The sequence below is a fragment of the Ambystoma mexicanum genome, chromosome 5p (assembly GCF_040938575.1).
Source record: "Ambystoma mexicanum isolate Mex_15411 chromosome 5p, UKY_AmexF1_1, whole genome shotgun sequence".
Taxonomy (NCBI): Eukaryota; Metazoa; Chordata; class Amphibia; order Caudata; family Ambystomatidae; genus Ambystoma; species Ambystoma mexicanum.
In genome coordinates, this window is record NC_090930.1 from 719354796 (window position 1) to 719379127 (window position 24332).

Here is a 24332-nt window from a genome sequence, read left to right on the forward strand (position 1 = left end):
CCATATAGAGAGCGGAAGTACAGACACCCCCTACCAGTCTTTACAGTTACTGTGTCAGACACAGTATCCAATCCAGGTGCAAATGAGCCTAGTTCCACAAGACCCAATGGCACAAGGACGCACAGGAGACACTATACCCGGGCGGAACGAGAGCATGTCTACAGTGTTCACCCGAGTACACAGTAAACCACACGAGTAGTGCAAAGTTGCAAGTTCGAAGAAGTAAACCAAAAACTACTCCAATAACGGAAATAATGTTCCATATAAAGCGTAGTGAAGCCAAAGGTTCCAAAACAGCGTTGTAGGTCACAGGGCAGCCAAAAACAGATCAGGGCATAAGTAAGAATCAAAAGCCTTTGGAAATAGCAGAGATGAAGTAACTGGGAGTTCAGGTTGAAGAGTTCTGGGTAGACAGCAGTGAAGGGACAGGCAGAAGCAGTCCAGGAAAACGTTGCAAAGAGGTTAAGTAACCGGGCGTTCAGTATCAAGAGGTTCCAGGCAAACAGTAGTGAAGGAGCTGGCATAGGTAATCCGGGAAAACATTGCAAAGAGGTCAAAAACAAAGAACGGCAACAGGGTAAACATAGAAAACACTTGCTCACCGTATGAGTTTAGGAGCACTGGGTCCACAGCTTGCTGACTTTTTATGCTGAAACACAGCGGTGACCAATGCAGCCTGCCATGCCTTCGCGCAGCGTGTCCCAGTGCCGTGTTGCAGCGTTGCTCACCAGGGAATCATGGGGATTGTAGTATGCCGGTGAATGCCGTGTTTTCACCACATCCCCACGCTCCAGGGAAGTCTCCAGCCCAGCAGGACACCGCGACAGTGGCTAGGCAAACCTGAGGTCATGTCACCATCATACCTACATATCTTAAGCCACAGGGGCAAATGATAATGTAGATGACTTTCTCTGTATTTCAGGTTGTGAATGATCTTTGCTCCCATGGTGGCTTATGGGAAATCTCTATCTTGTGACTTTGTGTTGTTTGTGGACAGACTGAGCAACTTCCACATGGGGCATGTCCCACTGGCTGGGGGAGTGATCATAATGTGCTTTTTCTGTGTTCTTCTCTTATAGGGGCTGCCTGGTAGCTGTTCACAAGAACATCCCTCAGGTTCCTGTGTTTTTTGATCGCAAACCTAGGCTGATCGATGTTACTAGTATCCATGTTGAGCAAAAGTCACAGTCGATGCATTTCTTTTGGGATTTTGTTATCTAGAGGGGGGTACTCAAAACTGCTATAATCCCTGTTTCTACCTCTTCTCTGCATGTGTGTTGTTGTAATGTTACTTCTCTCAGGATGTTACATGCCCTTTTGTGAGAATGCCTGACCATTCTCCTGGGGTAGCCTCTCTCCAAGAGTTTCTTACTCAATTGTTCAGATTGTTGCATGTAATCCTGGCGGGTAGGACAGCTACTTTGGGATCTCAAAAACGGACCGAATGCTAAGTTGTATTTCAAACTACCTCGATAGTAACTTTCATATTGCAATAGTGAATGTCCGATCTGTCGGTTTCTGATAGACTGTTGCCAGGAGAGTTCCTTCTTCTGCTGTAATCCATAACTCTAAAAACGGTATAATTGATTTGTTGGTGTTTTGGTAAAGTATAAATGTGTATTCTTTACATTTACCATTTGAAGAAGGCATCAAGCTCTGTCTCGTTTCCTGTATAAATCACAGAAATGTCATCAATGTAACAACGCCAAACCTTCAAGTGTTGGAGACATGGATTATTAGCATATGTGCAGTCTTCCTCAAAGGCATTTACATAAAGATTTGCTAAGCTCAGGGCAAAGCATCGCTGTGTCTGAGGCTTGTTGATAAAATTGTCCCTCATAGAGAAAAGATTTTCTTGTAAGGGAAATCTTCGTAAGTTGTAAAATAAACTGTATTGTTACCTCTGGTGGCGGTGTACGATTTTCCAGGACATTTTGGATGACTATCAAAATGTCCTGTTGTGGTATCTTCGTATATAATGATTCAATGTCTAGAGTCAAAAGCTATTCTGTGTCAGCATCAAATGGTCTGTCTTTCAACAAATGCAGCATTGCTGTGGTGTTTTTTATGTAGGATTTACACTTAGGCACTATGTCTTTTAAGAAGAAGTGCACAAACTGAGATAATGGCTCTAGTATTGAGCCAATCCCAGACACTATTGGCCTACCTGGCGGTGGGTTTGTCCCTTTGTGTATCTTACGTAATGCAGACATCACTGGAGTGCATGGGAAGGTGGGTATCAGAAAATCTGCCTTTATTATTAATCCACCCTTCTGCCTCAGCTTCTTCTATGATGGGATTTATGAGACCACGTAGTGTTGGTGTAGGGTTGGTGTAGGGTTGTTCATAAGAGGGACGTAGCTGGTTCTATGTTTGATCCGTTCCTGCACCATATTGCAGTAATCATCTGTATTCATAACTACTACCACCCTGTAAGTGATTGGACCATCAGGATTCAGGCGTGTTTTATAAACCAGAGGTTTAATATGGGAGATTTGAGTTTGACTGGATAGTTCCTCCAGTCGAAAAATGAATTAAAACTGTGAGCAACCGGTTTGCTGCTGAGGTGTTTGTGAGGTTTTCACTGTAAAGGGCTGTAGGTGTATGTGTTAGCAGTGGAGCCTGCTTTGCTGCTCATGGTTACTAGATCATGGAATTGAGTGGGGTAGACAAAGAAAGGAGAAGGGGCTAAGCATCACTCAGAAAAGCTAGGTGGGGTGTGTAGTGGGCTCAGGAGCAGGGATTTGCATTTGTAAGCGATAAGCAGAATAACAGCAATATAAATGTCCACGTCCAGGAAATTCCAATGAAAGTGATCAGAGAGGAGGTTGCGCAGACATGATGGGGTGCTGAACACATCGCTGGGTCCATAAATTCAGAAATGAGTGTTACATTTCAAAGGATACTCAAATAAAAGTTCAGCAAGAGATGGTACTGATAGACCAGGCTGTGGTAGAGCCATTGATGAAGCAAGTGAAAAGATGGTGTAGCCTGGGTAGGCTGAGACAGAGTGCAAATGTACCTCAGGTACACTACGTGCTTGGAGGACCAGTGTGGTGGATGGGAGAGGTACAAGTAGGTGGCAAGGTGACAAGGAGGTAACCAGAGTACACAGTGAGGAACTATGAAGTATTGCTGTAGATAGCAGAATGCAGTATGCATATGAATGCATCACAAGAGCCTGATATATATATATAGGACACTTACTTCTATTTCAAAACTGGAAGGCTAGCCAATGTGCAATCCAACAAGAGAGGGTTTTCATAAGATCTGTAGTAAAGATATTCGTCATTTCTGATATTTGGTTGGGGGCTATTACAGAATTTGGTGGCAAGAACAGAAAAGATATGTCCTTGAACTTTGGCCTTTTTAAAGGCTGAGATACTAAATGAGCAGGAAAACTGAGACATAAGTTGTGTTTGATGGTAGTGATGCAGTTTAAGAGAAAAAAGGCTCCTTTTCTTAGCATGAATAGTTTTATGAAGTAGACACAAGGATTTGACGATAATACATTGTTTAATGTGCAAACACTGCAGGGAAGCCCACCCTGGTAATTTAATGCAAAATGTGCCTGTCGGGTCATGTGGCCTGGCACCTTCACAAAGGCAAGCAATCGTATGGTTACAATTAACTCTTGCTCAGAAAGAGGGGCCTCTAATTATTGGAGGCTCGCTTTGAATTGTGTAGTTGGTAGCAAGGGTTCAAGGAATTTAGGGATGTTCTCATTTGGAAGGCCATAGATGTGTACAGCGGGCAATAGAAATTGGAGAGTATCACCACAATCAGTGTGTCCACTGTGTGAGGGTGGCAATCTTTGTCATGAATTAAAGAAACTCAAGACCTAGCCTGTCAAGCTTTGAGGTAGCTGGCAATTTATTTGCCTATCGTATTGCATCCATTATTTATATTTCACTGTGCTGTTTGGTATTACTAGGTTTGCATCAGTGGTATCATATTTGGGTCAAATATTGCCCTCCTCAATTGATCTGTGGCCACAAATTCCTTAACTTTTTATGCCGCAATAAATGTGTGCGCTCTAAAATGCAAGATGAGGATCCATCTCAGTGAAGCCTGTTTGGTGTCCCAAAATATATTCAGGGCCAGTTCTGCATTCTCGTTCAGCTGGTAGAATTCTCTAAAGTAATTTTGTCTCATTAAACTTATCCTTTTATCTTGCAATGGGCAAAATTCAGACACCGCTTATTGGGTTTAGCTTGTGGTAGTCCTAAATAAAACACAGCACATACTGGAGCTCTGGGTATAACATTCAGGAAGTCAACATGCAATTTGTAAAAACATTGCGCCTCATTACGAGTTTAGTGGTATCTCGGCGATAAATCCACCGGGATACCATCAAACGGATTTACTGTTACCAGCAATTGGTCTGGCAGAATTACTGTCGGATTACAAATGGTGGTAGGCCGCTGACTCCATAAGGATTTTAGCAAAATTACCGCTGATGGTAACTCCACCGAAATTGGTGATTTCCTGTGGTAAAGTGGCAGATTTACCTCCAGCTTTTTGCTGGTGGTGAATCCTCCACTTCACCACCTACCTTGTAGTACGGTGGTGCGGTAATGCAGTGTCCAAGTGCATTGGGCTTCATTCTGCCCCTGCAGGTATCCTGGCGATAAAACCTGCCAGGATACCAGCAAATGTTTTTTTCAGTTTCTGGCACTCAGTCTGGCAGCATTGCCACCGGATTACGAGTGCTGGAGTGATGGTGTTAATCCCCATTCGTGGAGTCCCATAGGACTCCGTGAGGGGATTTGCCGTCATTAACGGTACCAGCAATAACGGTGCCAGTAATGACTGCTTTTTTTGCTGGAAGGGCACCTGCGTTACCTCCAGCTTCTAGCTGGAGGTAACTCAGGTGCCTCACGGCCAATCCCGAAGTCGGCCGGTCCAGTAAAGTGCCGGTATCCATGATACTAGGCTGGCCATCTTAGAATGAGGCCCATTGTCCTGCAGTGGCTTGTGTAGTTATGCCCAAAAACAAGATCAAACTCCAAGACACAATACATCAACATCTGGAAGTGTGGCATTGCCCTGCAACATACAAGCTAGGATTTTCTATAAATGTATGGGCACCCTGGCCATAGTGAATAAAGCTTTGGCCACCCACTCCTGTTTCGATTTAGCCAACTCTTCATTACTTAAGAGTTTCTTTTAACAACTTTGCACAGTCCAGGATATTAACTTCAGTAAGCCTTCGGCAGGCTCAGGCTGTGCCCCAGTCCCCATCATCCTGCAAGTGTACATTCTGAGGGGTTGAATTAAATTCCCTTTCACTCTACTGCTTAGGCATTGATGCCATGACAGGAGCCAAAATACAGCAGTATCCTGTCATTATATCGAAAGTTAGGAACATGGTTGGTTGGAGGGAAAAACAACATTCTCCCACTACCCAACACTTTCTTCACATGTTCTAGGACTGGTGTTTGTTAATATAATTATGCCAGCCCTAGAATATGCTGAGATTGCTAATAAGTAGGATAACAAATATATGTTTGGTCCCAATTATGTTTATTTCTGCAGATGTAATGACTCTGAAGCAGATATAGCCCATGCCATCCACGGCTGAGTCTGTCGAGAGAGTGGAACCGAGTGTTTATATTGAGGAAGTGTGTAAAGTCATTATAGGGATGGCCTGTTTGCATACCAAGACACAGAGCCCCATGTTCCACCCACCATAGAATAGTCCACTACACCCCAAACTAAAGAAACAAATAACCATGACCAGTGTGCAAAACCTGTATACCTTTTTGACGAGCCAAAGGTCTCATTAGCATTAGAATTCTATAATTTAAAATTCAGGCCACAAGGAATGCACATGTCCATATTGGCGAGCCAGCACATAAGATAGACTCATTTCGTAAAGCATAATTAGTAGACATGTGGCAGACCAGCAAAACAATGTCAAGGTGGAGACAAATGTTCCCTCTAATTATTTTTCTCTATGTGCGGAACCGGTTGGCTGTTGTGCGCACATTATTTTCCTGTTGTGCGCACATTATTTCCCATGTGCGCAACTGACTAATGAGGTAAGCCATTTTGTAAGCTACCATCGCAGAAGAGAGTTTGCAAAGGAATGTCCTCTTCGCAGCCACTGCAATCCTTACAAAGCTTTTTCCAAACACATAGGCTAAAATAAAATGTCATATGTGATTATGCAGAAAACTCATCAACCAGTCCAAGACTTCAATATCTGCCACAGTACCTTGCAACCGTACTTCTGGACAGAGAAAAATGTCGGCCTCATTAGAAGTTTGGCGGTAAGTGATAAAGGAGATGCAAGAGTCTGCACAAACAGAACACATGGTTAATTGAATAGCCCTCAGCAGTTGAGCATAGAAAGAAAAAGAACTTGCTGTTGTCTAGATGGGTAATAGAATGTCATATCCTTTAGCAAACACGCAACACAATTCCTTCAGTGTACAGCCAAAACGTCTGACTTGGGGCCTCATCACGAGTCTGGCGGTAACCGTTAAATGCGGCGGTAGCGCTATTACCGCCGCATTTAAGGGTCCACCAGATCATAGCTTTGGCGGATTTCCCCCAGCTCTAAGCTGGGGGAAATCCCCAGCAAAATTGCTGATTTTCAGCACGATTACCGCCGGTGGGACACTGCCGGCGGTAATAGCGTGAATTTTCCCCATTGGACCCAATGGGGAATGAGGAATTCCTGAATAGGCCCAATGGGGAATGGGCAATAACCCTTCTGCCAAGCCCGTGATCCGGCGCTAATAGCGCCGGGGGGTTTGGCAGTAGAACTATTAGTGCCGGCGCTAATAGCGCCGGCGTTACCGCCCAACTTGTGATGAGGCCCTTGGTCTTTGAAATATGTTGCTTTGTTCATCACCCGCAAGGAGTGATGCTTCCACCCATACCCTTCCCCTGCCCCTGTGCTTGCCTCCAATACTAGTTGATAGTGCACTGTAGAAACAGAGGGATTGTAACACTAAACACTCACTAGGATATTTGCAAACCCACAATACTTTGCAAGCAAGGCATATTTACAACATATGATGTGCATTTTAAGAATGTCATGACTCTGAATATACACAATTATTTTGCAGTGCATACAAAATTGTTTGCAACATACCCCACCCTTATATCATTTTGTAGGATTACACAAGTGCTCAGTAAAACCATGTTTGTATAGAAGCAAGTTTCCATATAATGGGCCTCATTCCGAGTATGGCGTTAAGGGATAGCGGCCACCGCTAACGAGAGCGGTGGCGGTAATCCCTTACCGCCATACTCCGAGTTCCCTTAGCGCCATGGTGCTTTTAACACCTGCTTTTAGCAGGCGTTAAATACCATGGCGCTAAGGGACCTTGATGTTAATTACGCCACCGTAATTTACGGTGGCGTAATTGACGCCTTCCCCACTCCCATTATGCCCTATGGGGCGAGAATGGGAATGGGGAAGGGTAAATGGGGATTGGGGAATTACCGCCCCGCCAACCTTGGAATGGGGCGGTAATTCCGCCAACCACCAAGGCGCTGCCGGTCCGGGTACGGCGTCAACCAAGGCGTTAATAGCGCCATTGGTTAGCGCCGTACTCGGAATGAGGCCCAATGTGTGATGGTCTATGCCCAAAGGAACTCTGAACACTTGGAAACGATGCAGATTGTGTGAAAAGCATTCTCCTGTCTGAATATCCGGGGCCCTGATACTATGGATGAGTAATCCCAGGCTTTGTCTATACCCTTGCAGGCTAAGTAAATGGTATTGCAATGTTGCTCTCTACTTATAGGGTAATGTTAGTAATGCTAAACTAGGAGGCGCTGAGCATCACATTTTTCTTTCAAAATCTTTAGAGAGCAAATTAATATTTGAATTTTATAATGTGTTAACTTACACTGGGACTGCTTCAAAGCACTTGCGTGACATATGTACAAAGAGGAGGATGTATGGGATTTGGTTACACATCCAAGTAGCCTGCTTACTTACAGTCAGGATCCGATATTTGAGCTGGTAGTTCAATTGTATAGTGTGGGTGACACTTTTGGTAAGGCACAATGAGTAACAGAAATTCTGATGCGTGAACGTTATTCAAGTTACAAAAAACAAAACAAGTGGATGTAGGTACACGTCTGCTAACCTTTTGCAGAGCCAAGAGAGGAAGAGTCAAGGTTGTCCGGTAGTATCTTAATGTACTCTGGGGCAGAAGTTAGATTCATAAGCTAAAAGTGTGCCAGAGTCAGGTCAGGAGTCATGGTTGGGGAGGGAAAACGTTTGGTTAATGTGTGCAGGCGGACTGGTTAGATTGGTTAGATTCTTCTGTTCATGGAGCCAGTTTTTCATTTGAGTTTTTAACCTCTTGTGTTATATTTTGCTGTTAGAGATTTTAGGTGCATAATAGTGTAACACAAATGAGCAGAATATCAAGACTAGTTGCTTATTTTAAGAGAGAGAACATTTCAGGTAAGTACTGTGGCGCGTGCCTTATTAAATCTTATTTGATTATTTGAATAGGTGGGAATTGTCTGTGTGCGCTGCTACAAATCTTCTGAGCGGCACCCAGAAGGAAGCTGGGCAAGCGCACATGCGCACAGCTTAGAGGGAACATTGGTGGAGACTGACATACAGAAGCCAAAGCCACCCACTTGGTTGTGGGGAGTTGCTTTTCATGTGGACCCAGGTTATGGCATATATGTTAGATTTCACATAAGATCATCATGTGAGGCGGCTTTGTCTCTGTGTGTGATTTTCGTGTGAGCAGGACTGGACAGTCATACTTGATGTTGAAGGAACGTAGGAGGGGGCGCTTCCATGGTGCTGCTCTGGAATAGAAAACTCCTGATTGTTGTATACTGAGTGATCCATTTCAGCAGAGCAGGATGTTTTTCGAGTTGCAGAATTTACATTGCTTGGGTATAGCAGAGGACGTATATGTTGATGCCCCTTGGGTTGGACCTACTTTTTCCCAGTATTTTTGGCCCCAACCTTTGTTCTAGCTGGATCACTAACCGGCTGGAAAAATCTGGCCCAGCTGTTGCATCATGAATTTGTTCACAAACACTATCATGCATGTTCCCTCATGATCTTCCCGTATGACATTGATCCTAAAGTTGTTGGACAGCTGCTATCCTTCACATTGCCCACCAGTTAACGCAACTTGTGGTGTGCACCTCATTCACTAGCTTTTGTATCCTCTCTTCTTCATCTTCACATCTGCTAACTCTTGTTTCATAGCTTTTTTTTAGGGAAATTTGGCACGGACAATAAGCAGGGAGCCCATTTCCCTAAACAAGGACCAGACCAAGTCCCCAAGGACATTGATAATGAGAAACATTTAGTCAAAACGGAGACAAGGATTAGAGTTCTGGCCACATTACATATATTTACTTAATAATACAAATGTTTAACCAATTTAAATTGTCCAAGATCGTAAATGAAAAATCAACAATCCCTAAAAGAACTAGCGTGAACGAAGGTTGAAATCTATAGGTCGAAATACTGTTTGTATGACTGATAATGAATTGATCATGACTTGACCTGCAGGTAGGTTTCCAGGCAGGTCCAGAGTTGCCAGTTCTGTAGATCGGATCCGTTCTCCAGATAGTGCACTATTCTCTTCCTTCTGGCCTTGTCGTCCAGTTCAGGGTGAGCCTTGCTCCTGCTGATGCTCAACACCTTCTCATGCACATACACCGCCCAGACGTTGCACACAGCTTCGAAGGTATGAGGCATGATTTGCCAGCTGCCCCGCTGTTGATTGTGGCCTAACTCATGCACAGCTGACCAAATGCCCTTGGACTGAATTTTATTGGTGTCAACCAGATTATTAACTGACTCCAAGACGCCCATTATCGGATATCCTGAATGCATATAACCTAAAAATAGAAGCAACATGTTATTTTTGGTAATTTCTTTGAATTCCTGTTTCAACTGAGTTACGTTTACATGCAGATTTCAGTAGGACAAAACAAAATGTCTTTTGGTTGCAGACACACTATTTGCAAAAATTAAAGGACCACCTGAGGCATTCATATGGGTATTGATCATTTCTTGGTTCTATCTTACGCAGCAAAACTGAAGGGTGATGGCTGTAAGGTAGTAATCATAACTACTGCCATTGCTATGGGCAACCTTCCAGGCCCTTGTTTTTCATCCATCCATACCAATACAGGAGGGTAATGTCCATTTGCAAATGAGATTTGTCGCGCCTCAAAAGGTCACTCCAGCTCGAACATCTGGGTTACATCTCTTCTGTAAAAGACTTCAAGTAACCCCAGGCACATTCCAGCTTTACTTAGCATTCTTAGCGAGGTAGCTTTGGTCTCTGTGCACTGCAGGCTCTGGACCCACGCATGTCCTCACCACTAAGAGTGACATAAGCAAAATTGAAAGTTGAAGGGTTGGAATTAGTCATAACCACAGGCAATGCTATGGGCAATCCTACATAGCATTGTTTTTTTTAGCCTGTTGTCACGCGGAAAGACCAAATGAAAATCAGGCTTGCTCTCACACCAAAAGGGTGGTCTGGCCTGAACTACTAGTTCACAGTCCTGCATAACACTACAAGCAACCCCAGTAGTTATGATCAAATTAAAACATTTCAGCCATCACCAGCTTTTAGTTTTGCTTCTACATTATGCAGTCTTTGTAGCTGTGATGAGGCTGCTTAGTTTGTGCTTCAGTTATAGATTTATTGCAAACACTTGGATCTCCCTTGCTTGTTGAGATGTAATGTGAATGCTCAAATATATTTGTTAAAATTACATTAGTTAAACTTGACAACAAGTTTTCAATTTTTCACGAATTATTTATTGTTCCATACAGGTTTGCCCAACGCATTTCAAGATAGATTCTCTTCTTCAGGGGCTGACAATTCATTCAAACTTCAAATCTATTTATAAAAAGACTCAGACGTACATGTCAATTAAATTCTGTCCATTCGGATATTGATCATATCAAGTGTGCAAAAACAATAATTATCATCTGTAAATACAATAGAAATTCTGGCTAATAAATTAGATCTGTAGATTACAATTATTCCATTTAACTCAATGCATTGTCTTTGAATAATTCAGAACAAGTTATGGATTTTCTAGTAATTTATCAAACAGAAAAAAGGTCCAGTCTTGGATTAGTCATAAGCAGTTATTTTGGTCATTCCATGTATTTAATTGCTTGTCAATAGTTCAGACAATTGAATAAATAGTGTAGAGCATTAGGGATTATATCTCACTGAGAAAACAAAGAAAGTAGCATACGGTGTCTCCTACTCTGTGAATGTCCAACTAAGGTAGGTTCAGTGTTTGAAAGTGGAATCCATAGATCATGGGGGATATATCTTCTCTGTACTCTCTAAGGGTAAAAAGAGATGTACCTATTTAGATTGTGTTCCATGAGACAAGCTAAGTATAAATAAGGAGAAAAATGCCAAAGGCACTTACTTTTTTTAATAAAAGAAGATGATCAAAGTCCACTTGTAGTGAATTTCGGAGAGAAATGCCCAGAAACATAAGTAAATCCGGTCATCAAAGTGCGGTCAACAGAGTGCAGTCAAATAATGACAGCCTTAGGAAAAGGAAACCCGTAGTATATTAATTACCTATACTCCAAGAAATCATAAAAGTAGTATAAGGAATTTAGATTCCCTAAATTGTATTTACTAAGTGAAGCTGTACCCATATGCCAGGGTTGTGTTTCTTCTCCCCTGCACCTTGAATTTCGTAAACATTTGACTTAATATAAAAACCTTTTCAAAACCGTTTTGGAGTGCAAAAGGAGTACAAAGTGTTTAAATTCCGTTAATGCTCAAATATATACCAGAGAGGCTCGAGAACCAATCACATTGTCTCTCTTTAGTGAGATTCTGGAGCTCACCAACGGTTCAGACTTTGTTACAAAGCTTTGTGACTTTCACGCTTCCTAGCGGGAAGGTCAGTGAAGCGTTACAATATTGGGGGTCTAGTATGTGCATTTCCAACTCTCCGATTTTATAAGGAGGGATAGAATGCCTGAATTATTTCACCACTCTCACGCACTTACCTAATGTTGTGGTGTCTGTTAGACACCAGTGTGCACGTGGCCCAAGTGCAACCCCCCTCCATACACGCACACAAGCACGCGGGGCAGAGGATGTAGGAAGGCTTGGCTGTGCTGTTAGGGAGATTTCTCACACAAGGGCTTAATTTCCTCTACCTTAGAGCCCTCCAGCTCTTTTGCTAGATTTTGGGGCTTTGAGCTTTTCATTTTCAATGTGTTTTACTTTTGTGTTCTTTGGTTATGGAGTTTTAAAACAACTCCAGTGGCATCATCATTTTCTGTGTGTCACACAGCACTTTCAGTGCAGTGGCACAGGGGTGTCTTTCAGACTCCCCAAGGTTTAAATACCTTCTCTGGGACTGACTACCGTCTCCCAGAGCCTGTAAAGTTAAATTGATTTTACTAGTCTCTTTAAATTTACTGACCCAGCACACCCTATCTTACTATAGAGTGCTGGAGGGGTTGCCTAGCTTCCCCTGAGTCAAAACACTCATATAACAGTAAAATCTTACCCTTTACTACTTTAAATGGCTGGTGGCAGTGGTTTAGACCAACTACCGTGATTTTTTCCGACCGCTAACAACGGTAACTAAAAATCAGGTCAGCCATGTTTTTCAATATGGCGCCCAAAACCTATCTGTAAAAACGGACTCCGGTCATCTTTTTTCACCATTTCTTTTAGGAAAGGTCCTTCTTGTGTTTGTCTCTGCGCGCCAAACCAGGCTTGGTCCCTTTGTTCGGCGGCCTTTGGCGGGCTTCAGTGCTGAAGCCCTCCTCTGGTGCCAGGGTGTCTGGGGTGGACAGGATGTGGGGGAGGTGCCCAAAACTCCCTGTGATTACTCTCCTCAGAGACCTGAATGCACTCTGGCATGATAGGCCAGCTGGCTGTCCGGCAAGGACAGCCACCCTGCTTTGTGAGTGACAGCCAGGCTGGAATGAATGGGGGAAAACTGTTTAAAAGCAGGTCTCTGGGACATGGAAAGCAGAGTCGACCACTGGAACGAAAGAACCGAAGAGGAGAGGAAGGAGGAGGACTGCAGCAACTCCTGGGCAACCAGTGTAGCCCTGCTGCAGGTCCGAATTGCCTGAATTTCCGACGACAGAGAAGCCCTTCAAGGTTAACTTCTTCCCTTGAGTTTGGTGGGAACAACCAACTCGCAAGCCACCTGGACACCATCCTATTCTGGTCGAATTTTCATCAGAGTGCTGTTGAAAACCGGATAGCCACAGGGAAGGAAATCAGCTTGTGGACTTTAAGGCACTCACACCTTAAACCGACACCTTGCTACAGCTTTTGGCCTCATCCCTGGTCAGTTCTGGAACCTCCAGACGTCCTCCTACTTGTCCCCACGACTGAAGCTTAGGAACAGCGAGATCTGCTCGAAAAGCCAGGAACAAATGCCTCAGTTACAGCTTTCTTCATTGACAAGGTACTATGCAAACGCGGTCCGGAAATCTTTTCGGCCATCAAGAAAGTGCGTGAAACTTTCCTCAACTACGAAGGCTTGTCCTTCCCTAAACATTCGTCAAACTTTTCACCTAGCCAAATCCTTTAAAAATCTGTGGCAAAAACTTAACCGCTATCTACGGGAACTGTGCTATCCTATAAAAGAGACTCTGAACCATTGTCTTTGGACTAAGCTTATTGAGAAGAATTGCTGGTTGTATTTAACTGAAACCCTTTGCCCTGCCTGTTAGGCAGAATCCTGTGCAGTGCCCTTAGGGACCACTACACACAATTAAGACTACAGGTGGCAATACAAGTTTTACCTTTGGTACAAGCCTGTACTACTATGTTAGAGTGGTAGCAGTGGCGGAGCAGCCAGACTTATTTCAAGAGTATATGAGCAGTAGCAGAGATTACACAAAGGGACCACAATTACTGTGACTCAAGCAAACACTGACTCAAGGTTTCAGGTAGAAAAATATAAGTACATTTATTTTTAAACCATTCGTTATAAACACACCACTTCTATTAAACTTAAACAAAAACCACACGTTAAATATACTACAACTAACCAATTCACTTTGTACAGTATGTCTCACGGTAAGTACCCTGTGTTGGAATGAACCGGTTTTATGCACAAAACACGTTACCGCGAATACGATTGCGATCACTTTTTGACAGTTCGGTCTACTAACTAAACGCGTATCCGTGACATGAAATGCTACCGGGGCAAAAACACACTTAGCACCTGAGATACTCAAAGGGAGTTGGAGGCAAAAATCACAGACAATATTTTGGTTAGGCAGACAGAATCGAGAAACACTCATAGACAAGAGTTCAAAGATCAAAGGGCCGGAGCCAAGGTCAAGTGACACCGGGGCCTGTTGCCGAAGATCACACAGTCAGATAGTTCACGATTCAACGTAGCCAAGAGTACTTCGATATTGTCAATGTTCGGAAGCAAAAGTTATAAGAAGGAGGGAAGACAAGGGTAAGCCTTGGAAATGAAGAAAAGGGGGTTCACCCAGTTTCCTCGAGCAGAACACAGTACCTTATTCCAAATGGTGCAGCTGGTGCATTGGCAGTTGTTCCTGTTGGTTTCCCGCAGACCCACGATTCCTGGAGCTTCGTTGTGAAGGAGGACGTCTGAAGGGGGTCTGCACCACACAGGGATGAAGCCGGCAGCAGCAACAACGAATAAAAGGTGCGCTCCTTAAAAACACAGGAGAGGCTCTTCAAATGGCTATCCGGACCACTACAGCTGAGTGCAGCGATTTCGACCAAGGAAGATGATCCTCTGGCTGTGGAAGACGAGCTGGTTATCCCCACCAGGCTCAAGGGAAGAAGACTCCGGACTGGATCTCATCTTAGTCGTTGAAGGGCAGATAGCTCAGGACTGCAGCAGGGCTTCACCGGGACGGGGAAGTTGCAGCAGCCGTCGTTCTCTCCGCTTCTCTTCGGTTCCTTGTAGTTCCAGTGGCGACTCTCTGACTTCTAGCCCAAGAGACCTGCCTTTTATGCGAAAAACTCCCATTCACACAGCCTGGCTGTCAATCACCCAGCAGGGGGGTTGTCCAGCCCGGACAACTACTCTGGCCAATCATGACAAAGTGCGACTTGGGTTTCCTAGGATACCCTGTGCAGGGGTGACTACACCCCTCCCTCACATTCAGCGCACCTAGACACCCAGGCGCCTTGAGGAGGGCTTCTGAGCAGAAGCCCACCAAAAGACAGTGAACAAAGAAGGCAAACCTAGTTTGCCACGCAAAGTAAAACACAAGAAGGACTTTAACAAAAAGAAATGCCAAATAAACCCAACCGGAGCCAAAGGAAAGACGATTTGGTCAAGCGGGTTTATGTTCAAGGCTAATATAATAGCCAAGAACAATACCACGTTTATCTAATATAATCGCAGTGGAAAAGTTAGGGTAGATACCACTGCCACCAGCCAAGTCTAAATGTTAAAAGAGCGAAACAATGCTCTAGGAGGTACAGATAAAAAGGGATGCGAGTTAACCCTTTCCAGTACTCCATGGAAGATGGGGTGTACTGGATCTGTGGTAGACTGACTAAGTAAAGTTAATGGCAACTTTACCCTTTTCTGGGGGACTGTAGTCAGCCTCAGAAATGGAGTCTTGGGAAGTCTCAAAGACAACCCTGTGCCACGGCACTGAAGGTGCTGTGTGACACACACAAAGAAGGGGCCTGCTGAAGTGGTGTACTCCCAAAAACTCACAATCCCAAAAACAGGTAAAAACACATAGCAAAATACAAGTAATAGTGGTGAAAAGCTCACACTCTTACCCAGTGGAAAAGAAACAACTCCAGAGATCCAGCAAAGCTGCTGAGGGACTCACTAGGTAAGGGAAATTAGCCATGAAATGAGAATTCTCCCTAACACTGCCTATGAATGCATTTGGGCTGTCTAGTCTTCTAACCTTGTCTTTTCCCTCCTTTATTAAGTATCTGAAGTGCCATTTTGCTCCCACTTCATTTTGGAGCTAAACATGTTCATTAACTTACCGGTTGGATTTTTGTGGTTTATTAGTGTGTGATATTGATCTGCTTATGGTAGTGTAATGTTTTCTAACTGACTGAGTAAATAAATGTATATTCTTTTACCAAGAAACCTTGAGTAAGTGTCTATTTGAATCACTGTATTAGTTGGTCCTTTGTGTAACTTGTTCTACTGCTCACTTAAAACTCTTGAGATAAGTCTGGCTTCTCAGCCATCGCTACCACTTTACTGTGTAGTACAGGCTTGTACCAAAGGTGAAATTGTGCTTACACTTGTAGTCCTAATTGCCTGTAGTGTTCCCAAAGGGTACAGCAGGTGATTCGGCCTAACACTGGTGTACAGCGGTGAGGATAAAGTATACTTGTTACATTTAGAGTGCTACTTTTACTTTTGTCCAAGTAATCCTCCCAAGGCTAAGCAGCAACACTAGTAAAGCAATTGTTTTATCATGACTGATATGGAAAGCTACAGACAGGAGACACTAGTGACTTTAACTGTTGATCAATTGAAAGATATGTGTAAAGCTAGGAATCTCACTGTAAAAGGCAAAAGGTTGAATTGATAGAAAGGTTGTTAGAATACCAAAGTCTGAGGAGTGGGTCTGAAACCCCCACACCTGCAGCAAATGTGGACAATGTTGATGAGGATGATAATATGTCAGAGCCCAGCTCTAATATTGGGGATGAGCTAGATGAGGCAGAAGACTCTCAGAATGTAGGCCCTGTCTAACCTCTACCTGCTCATAGGCCTCAACCTTTGACCACCGGGACCCCATCAGGTCCAAACCTATGTCCTGAATTTGTCTCACTTGAAAGGATGAGACTGGAGTTAGAATTTCAAAGAATCCAAGCTCAAACTGAAACAAAGCATCAAGAGCTTAGGCTCAGAGAAATGGAATTGAATCATGCCCTTGAAATGAAAAAGTTGTCTCTTGAATCAGTTTCTCTCCCAGAGTCCTCTAGGTCTTCCAGTCCTAAGAGGCCTCACATGCCCAAAGATGCAGTGAATCTGCATGAGGTTAAGCTTGATATTTTGGATTGGTTGGCTGCTTTTGAATATAGCCATGGGATTCAAGACATTACAGAGAATCGGTTGATTCCTTGGCTTTTTTCTAGGCTACCCCCTGTTGCAACTGGTGTGGTAATGGAGTTGGGGGATATAGACAGAAAGGAGTATTTATTCATTTATTTATTTTTATTTATTTAGCATTTTTAAAGCGCACAGCTGCCCTTGGGCATCGTGGCACTGTTACAAGAAGGTTTACTTGGCATGGGTGAGTATCATGCAAACAATGGAGACATAGTTCCAAACATAGATAAAGTTTCGAGGTTACATGGGAACAGTGATCGTGGGTTCAGTTGTATATTACAGAATTTGGTTACATTGCAGTAGTATTTTACATCGGATTTACTTAAATAAAGTGGTTTTCAGTGCCTTTCTGAAGGCCATGAGGGACGTTTCAGCTCTCTGTTTGGGCGGTAAGGAGTTCCAGGCTTTTGGCGCTAGGACTTCGAAGCTCGAACTGCCAGCTTTAGCACTATTGAAGTTGGGAACTGAGAGTTGGTTAGCGTACCGGATCCTTTTGGGTCTGAGTGTCTGCACTGGTTGTATACGTTCTGTCAGGTAGTTAGGGGCAGATTGGGATATGCACCTGTGGGTAATGGTGAGAGTTTTGAACTGGATGCGCTCTTTGACTGGGAGCCAGTGGGCATTTTGTCTTGCTAGGGAGATGTGTTCCCTCCTAGGAATGTTGAGAGCTGCTCTCAAGGCGTTGTTCTGTGTGATTTGAAGTCTATTAATGTGTTTTGACAGAAGTGCCTAGTAGGAGGACGTTGCAGCAATCCAGTGGCCCTGGAGATGTTGAGGCAGTTTGTAGTGGATAGGTGAGGCTTTACTGCATTGATTATTTTGGTTGTTAGTGCTGCTGAAGAGGAGATGTAACTAACGTGTCTATCCATGGACAAGGTAGAATCTAGGTATACTCTGAGGGTTTTTACCGCAGAGGAGACAGAGATTACCGAGTTCTCGATTAGGAAGGTGCTGTATTTGTTGTCTAGCTTGCTGAGGGAGTCTTTAGGGCCCACCAGTAAGATCTCTGTTTTGTCTCCATTGAGACAGAGGCCATTGGCTGCCACCCATGCTTGGATGATGGCATATGTGTTTTGTAGGGTTTTTAGGTCTTGCTCGTAGTCCCCAGTTAATGGGAGAAGAATTTGTGTATCATCGGCATAATTGGTGAATGTTATGCCGAATTCTTCTAAGTCATTGAATAGAGGGAGTGTGAATAAGTTGTATAGTGTGGTGGAGGTGCAGGAACCTTGTGGTACTCCGCAGTTGATGGGGGAGGGAATGCCTGATGCTTGGTCTGAGTAGACCCTCATGGCTCTGCCCTCCAGGAAGGATGAGATCCATGTTGTGGCTTCAGTGGAGAAGTGAGCTGTATTGGTGAGGTGTGTCTTTCAAGTTTTATGATCGACTAGGTCGAACACAGCCGACAGGTCAAGGAGTAGGAGGATAGCACATTTGCCTTTATCCATGTTTTTTAGGAGTTGGTTTTTTAGGTCGAGTAGCGCAGACTCTGTGCTGTGGCATGGGCGAAAGCCGGACTGTCTCTTGCCTAGGATGTTGTGAGATTCAAGGTAGGCTTGTATCTGTAGATAAGCAGCCTTATCCAAGATTTTCTGCAAAAATGGCGCTGTTGTAATGGGCCTGTAGTTGTTGGGCAAATCTGGGTCTAGCATGGGCTTTTTTAGCAGTGGGCGAACCCAGGCTTCCTTGAGAGAGGATGGTACTGAGCCAGTGGCAAACGATGCGTTGATAAGGGTTGCAATGAACGGCGCTAGGGATTCAGCACAGTCTTTGATTATGTTTGCTGAACAGATGTCCCCTTTGCAAATTGATGGTTTTATTTTTTTCATGATGAGTAAGACTTCAAGAGTGGTTACCTTTCTAAAGGTAAAAGGTGGTGGTGGATTGCTGTTGTGTTGGATGGGGTGTTTAGGGTTAGGGGCGGTCCCCGTTTTGTGAGGAGACTTGGGTAGATTGTCAAGGTTGGCTTTAATTTTCTTTTGGAGTAGGTCTATTTTGTCAAACATAGCCTTCTGGATGTCGTTGCACCATTTCTCGTCTTTGACCGTTTGATGTTTAGACATGGGAGGTATGACTAGCTCATTGAAGATAGCAAATAGTTCTTTTGAGTGTGATTGGGCATTGTCGATTCTAGTGTTGTATATAGCAGCTTTAGCTTTGGCTATGGCGTTTTTGTATTGTTTAACAATAGCTAGGTATGAGTCACGTAGAGGGGCGGAGGGGCAAGACTGCCATTTTTTCAGAGCTTGTCTTTTGAGTGTTTTTAGGTCTCGGAGGTCTTGGTTGAACCATAAGTTGGCATGGAAGAGTTTTTTTGCTTTTTTTGTCTCTAGAGGGGCAATTGTGTCAATGACCTCTTTAATAGTAGTGTTGTAAAGATCAATTAGTTCTTTAGGGTTATTAGAGATGGGTGATGCTAGTGCTGAGACCTCTAGGAGTGGGCAGATTCTCTCTTTGGTGAGTAGTTTTTTAGATCTGGCTAGGGTAGCTGGCATGGGTAGATTTTGAGTAATAACTGTGTTCGTTGGGATGTAGAAATGGATGAGGTGATGATCGGTCCATGGTTGTGGCGTGTTTGAGCTAATGTCTACCCTACAGTTGTGGTCGACTAGCCAATCTAGTATGCAGCCTTTGGTATGAGTGGCAGAGTCAACTCTCTGGATGAATTGTAGGTCCAAAAGGGCTTTGGCAAAGGTTTGCTGTGTTTGTCTTTTGTAAAACCAACAGATTGTCCACAAACTTGTGGAACTCTCCCGTCCCCTGCACACCCTTGCAATTGTAAAGACAATCAAGAACTGTCACAATTCTTTGCACAATGATAACAGAATTCTTTGTTTAGAAAAAAAGGAAAGAAGTTTATGGGAGAAACCAATTTAGGACACTATTGGTATAAAAATGATGGCAATCATCAATTTAATTTGGTTCTGAATCATCTGTTATGAGTATGTGTTCTCCAACATGGTGATTTGAACACACTTATTTTTAAATCGCATATAATTCAGGCACAGTATAGTTCGTGGGCATACAATGTATTTATCACACTTTCAGCAAGATTGATTTATAACATATAATGTTCACATGCTGTGATGACAAATATTTTTTCGACGCATTTCGGGGTAGTTGGAGTCCCCTTCTTCAAGATTTGATAGCCCTCTTCATTCCATTTATCTTTGATTATCCTACAATATATGAGATAACAATCAATTCATAATTTCTGGCTATTAGCTGTCATGTTACTTTTTTGAGAAAAGAAATTCTTTCTTTAATAATCAACTGGATGTCCAATGTAGAATATCCTGACTGGATATGTTATTAGAAAAATATCAACACAATAATAGTTGGAATCCTCAGTTGCTATCCAACCTGTAGATGTAATAGAAAAACAGTAAAAAAGGCTTAATTAAAAAGGAATCCACTCAAAAAGGATTCAGTCTAGGATCGTTATGTGAAGGAGAACCTGATCTAATTAGAGATAAAAATTTACCTGGTGGTTCATTAATTGTGTTAGAGGCTACTTCTTCGATGGATAGAGTATCTCTAGTGTTCTGGGAGAGTCCTCAGGAAATGGGGATAGAGCAGAAAGGGGAGCCCCTCTGCTTATGTCTGAAAAACACATAAAAATGTGCGGTGTTAGAAAGGTCTAACTCAAAAGGTTTAGAAAAGACCAGATCTTAATGATAAGTTTGCTGAAAAAAAGCTTCTAGCTCATGGTTTATGGCGGTACCCAATAGTAAATATTGACTACCAAAATTCATTCTAAAGGTAGAACTGGAAAAAAGGGTCAATTCGATATGTCTCCCTTACCTCCTTCAGAGAGGATGCTGTGTTTGCCGGCGCTGTATTCCGAGCCGTTCCTCACGGCCCTTGCTGGAAATGGCCGCTATTTACATTGTGACGTCATCACGTGCAAACGTGATGACGTCATGATGTTTACAACGTCAACGTGTGACGTAAAACGTCACATGGACGTATTGTGATTAGAACTGTATGATCTTAGTGCATGAGAGCGTAAGTTTGTGCTGTATACCATAGAATTGGTGCAATAAAGCATAAGTAGTGTTAAATGAATGCAATCCTAGGATGGTCTAAGGTATTGAGGCGAATTATTGTGCAGTTTGTATCTAATACTTACATCCTGAATGTTTTTTTTTTAAAAAACGTGCAACAAAGATGCAAAAGGAATTAATTGATTCACATTCTGTTTTTGTCAAGGCATAATAACATTTTGTACATGTCTAGTTGTAGGATAGATCCGAGAAACATTATCCAGTTGTCCTGCTGGGAGCCCTCTCTTGTTTTACAGAAATGGGGCTAAACTATACTCTTCATTCATCCCGTTGAGGGCTAAACTGTTTAGTTTCTCTATCCAGAAGATTTACCTCTGGTTCATGCGTCTAGCATGATTGCCACCTCTAGGTGCCTTGTTCACAATTTCCAAAATCACAACCTTAAGTTGGGAGATATTGTGTTTTTTAGGGCAAAATATCTCGCAACTGGTGAGTTTGTGCTGTTGGTTCTTATGTTGCTTTTGTGCTCGTTCCAGCGCGCCTTAGCTTTCCTTTGTGTCTGTCCAACATAGTAAATGCCACATGATATATTTTGCCCTAAAAAAACACAATATCTCCCAACTTAAGGTTGTGATTTTGGAAATTGTGAACAAGGCACCTAGAGGTGGCAATCATGCTAGACGCATGAACCAGAGGGAAATCTTCTGGATAGAGAAACTAAACAGTTTAGCCCCAAAGGGATGAATGAAGAGTATAGTTTAGCCCCATTTCTGTAAAACAAGAGAGGGCTCCCAGCAGGACAACTGAATAATGTTTCTCGGATCTATCCTACAACTAGACATGTACAAAATGTTATTATCCCTTGACAGAAACAGAATGTGAATCAATTAATTCCTTTTGCATCTTTGTTGCACGTTTTAAAAAAAAAAAACATTCAGGATGTAAGTATTAGATACAAACTGCAGAATGTGAGCATGTGCTTCTTAAACTGATAATCATATGGATGCCCAAGACTCCATTAGCTCTCCACCCGGTGTGATGCGGGTACACACTAAGAAGTCATGATGTAAATGCAGCAACAGGAACACTAGGCTTTAATATACCATAGCGCTAAGTTAGACATGTCAAATTGACTACAAGCAACACAGGGTGTTTAGCATACTCGCCACCTAAGCCTTATGAGAATTTCATTCGCCTCAATACCTTAGACCATCCTAGGATTACATTCATTTAACACTACTTATGCTTTATTGCACCAATTCTATGGTATACAGCACAAATTTACGCTCTCATGCACTAAGATCATGCAGTTCTAATCACAATACGTCCGTGTGATGTTTTACGTCACACGTTGACGTTGTAAACATCATGACGTCATCACGTTTGCACGTGATGACGTCACAATGTAAATAGCGGCCATTTCCAGCAAGGGCCGTGAGGAACGGCTCGGAATACAGCGCCGGCAAACACAGCATCCTCTCTGGAAGCAGGTAAGGGAGACATATCGGATTGAACCTTTTTTCCAGTTCTACCTTTAGAATGAATTTTGGTAGTCAATATTTACTATTGGGTACCGCCATAAACCATGAGCTAGAAGCTTTTTTTCAGCAAAGCTATCATTAAAATCTGGTCTTTTCTAAACCTTTTGAGTTAGACCTTTCTAACACCGCACATTTTTATGTGTTTTTCAGACATAAGCAGAGGGGCTCCCCTTTCTGCTCTATCCCCATTTCCTGAGGACTCTCCCAGAACACTAGAGATACTCTATCCATCGAAGAAGTAGCCTCTAACACAATTAAAGAACCACCAGGTAAATTTTTATCTCTAGTTAGACCAGGTTCTCCTTCACATAACGATCCTAGACTGAATCCTTTTTGAGTGGATTCCTTTTTAATTAAGCCTTTTTCACTGTTTTTCTATTACATCTACAGGTTGGATAGCAACTGAGGATTCCAACTATTATTGTGTTGATATTTTTCTAATAACATATCCAGTCAGGATATTCTACATTGGACATCCAGTTGATTATTAAAGAAAGACTTTCTTTTCTCAAAAAAGTAACATGACAGCTAATAGCCAGAAATTATGAATTGATTGTTATATCATGTATTGTAGGAAAATCAAAGATAAATGGAATGAAGAGGACTATCAAATCTTGAAGAAGGGGACTCCAACTACCCCGAAACTCGTCGAAAAAATATTTGTCATCACAGCATGTGAACATTATTTTTTTTATTTTTTTTATTTTTTATTGACATCAGTTTGTACACAAAAACACAAACTTTTTTGTCATTCCATCTCTACATTCAATCATTGTCTTTATACTTCATTTCTGTTCGTTTTATCATATTGTTTCAGTCTATATGTTACAATCATATATTAGTTATTTAGATTCCAACAATTCCTTAAGTTTAATTTAATTTTCCCAATTTTCCAATTTCGTGTCTTTATATCTCTGGCCTCATTTCTTGTGATTTCTCAATTTTTTGGTAGTATCATGTCCATTAAATTTATTACTGCACCGGTTAGTTGGGTATTTGTCCCCGAAATTAAATAACTCCACCATAGTTCCAGATTCTCGTTTTTTGGTGCAAATTTCTCAAGATGAAGTGACCGTTCAGGCGTTATTTTAAGGCATTCAATTATTAAATGTTTGCTCGATTCCACGGCCATTTCACAAAAGCGGCATTTGTTGTTATTAGTTTGCAAGCCTTTTCTTCTCATTAAAACCTCATTGGTGGCATAGAGGTTTAGTCTTAATCTTAGGAACTGATTCCGGTGATACTGGGACGGAAATTTGGCGAGGTACCTCGGTGTTTCTCCCATTTTATGCAATGCCATTCCCAAATCAATTGTAGATGTCAAGCGATTACGTGCCTCTAAGTTTGCTATCCAGTGCCATCGCCTGAATTGGACCTTAGCTACTTGAGGGATTTGTAGGACAAGAGACATGCTTATATTGGCTGCTTCAAGGATTGCCAGTAATTTATCTTCCCAGCTGTTCAGAAGAGTAGCAGATGGATCCTTACATCTTTCATTCAGAATGTTATAGGGTTTCACTGTCGGTTTTAGGCGCATTTTGCGAAGTGCTGTGATTGATTTCCACACTACTATGGAGTGTAGCGAGTCGAGACCAAGTTCATATCTCATTGCTGTCATTGAAGTACTCTGAGGTACTTTTAGTATTTTTTTCCAAAAATGCCCCTCCAATATAGGCCAAAGAGTGGCATCAATGTTCCACCCTGCTTCGCTTCCGAAACTAAT

At 42.6% G+C, this 24332-nt stretch overlaps 1 protein-coding gene across 1 annotated transcript in view; it reads right to left on the minus strand.

Annotated features, from left to right (window-relative positions):
* LOC138481150 (TRPM8 channel-associated factor homolog) overlaps positions 1 to 24332 on the minus strand; it is a 416320-nt gene that overhangs the window by 65894 nt on the left and 326094 nt on the right. Inside the window, exon 7 of the mRNA XM_069613089.1 lies at positions 9509 to 9846. Within this exon, the coding sequence (XP_069469190.1) occupies positions 9509 to 9846 (338 nt within the window). The remainder of the gene's footprint in view (positions 1 to 9508; positions 9847 to 24332) is intronic.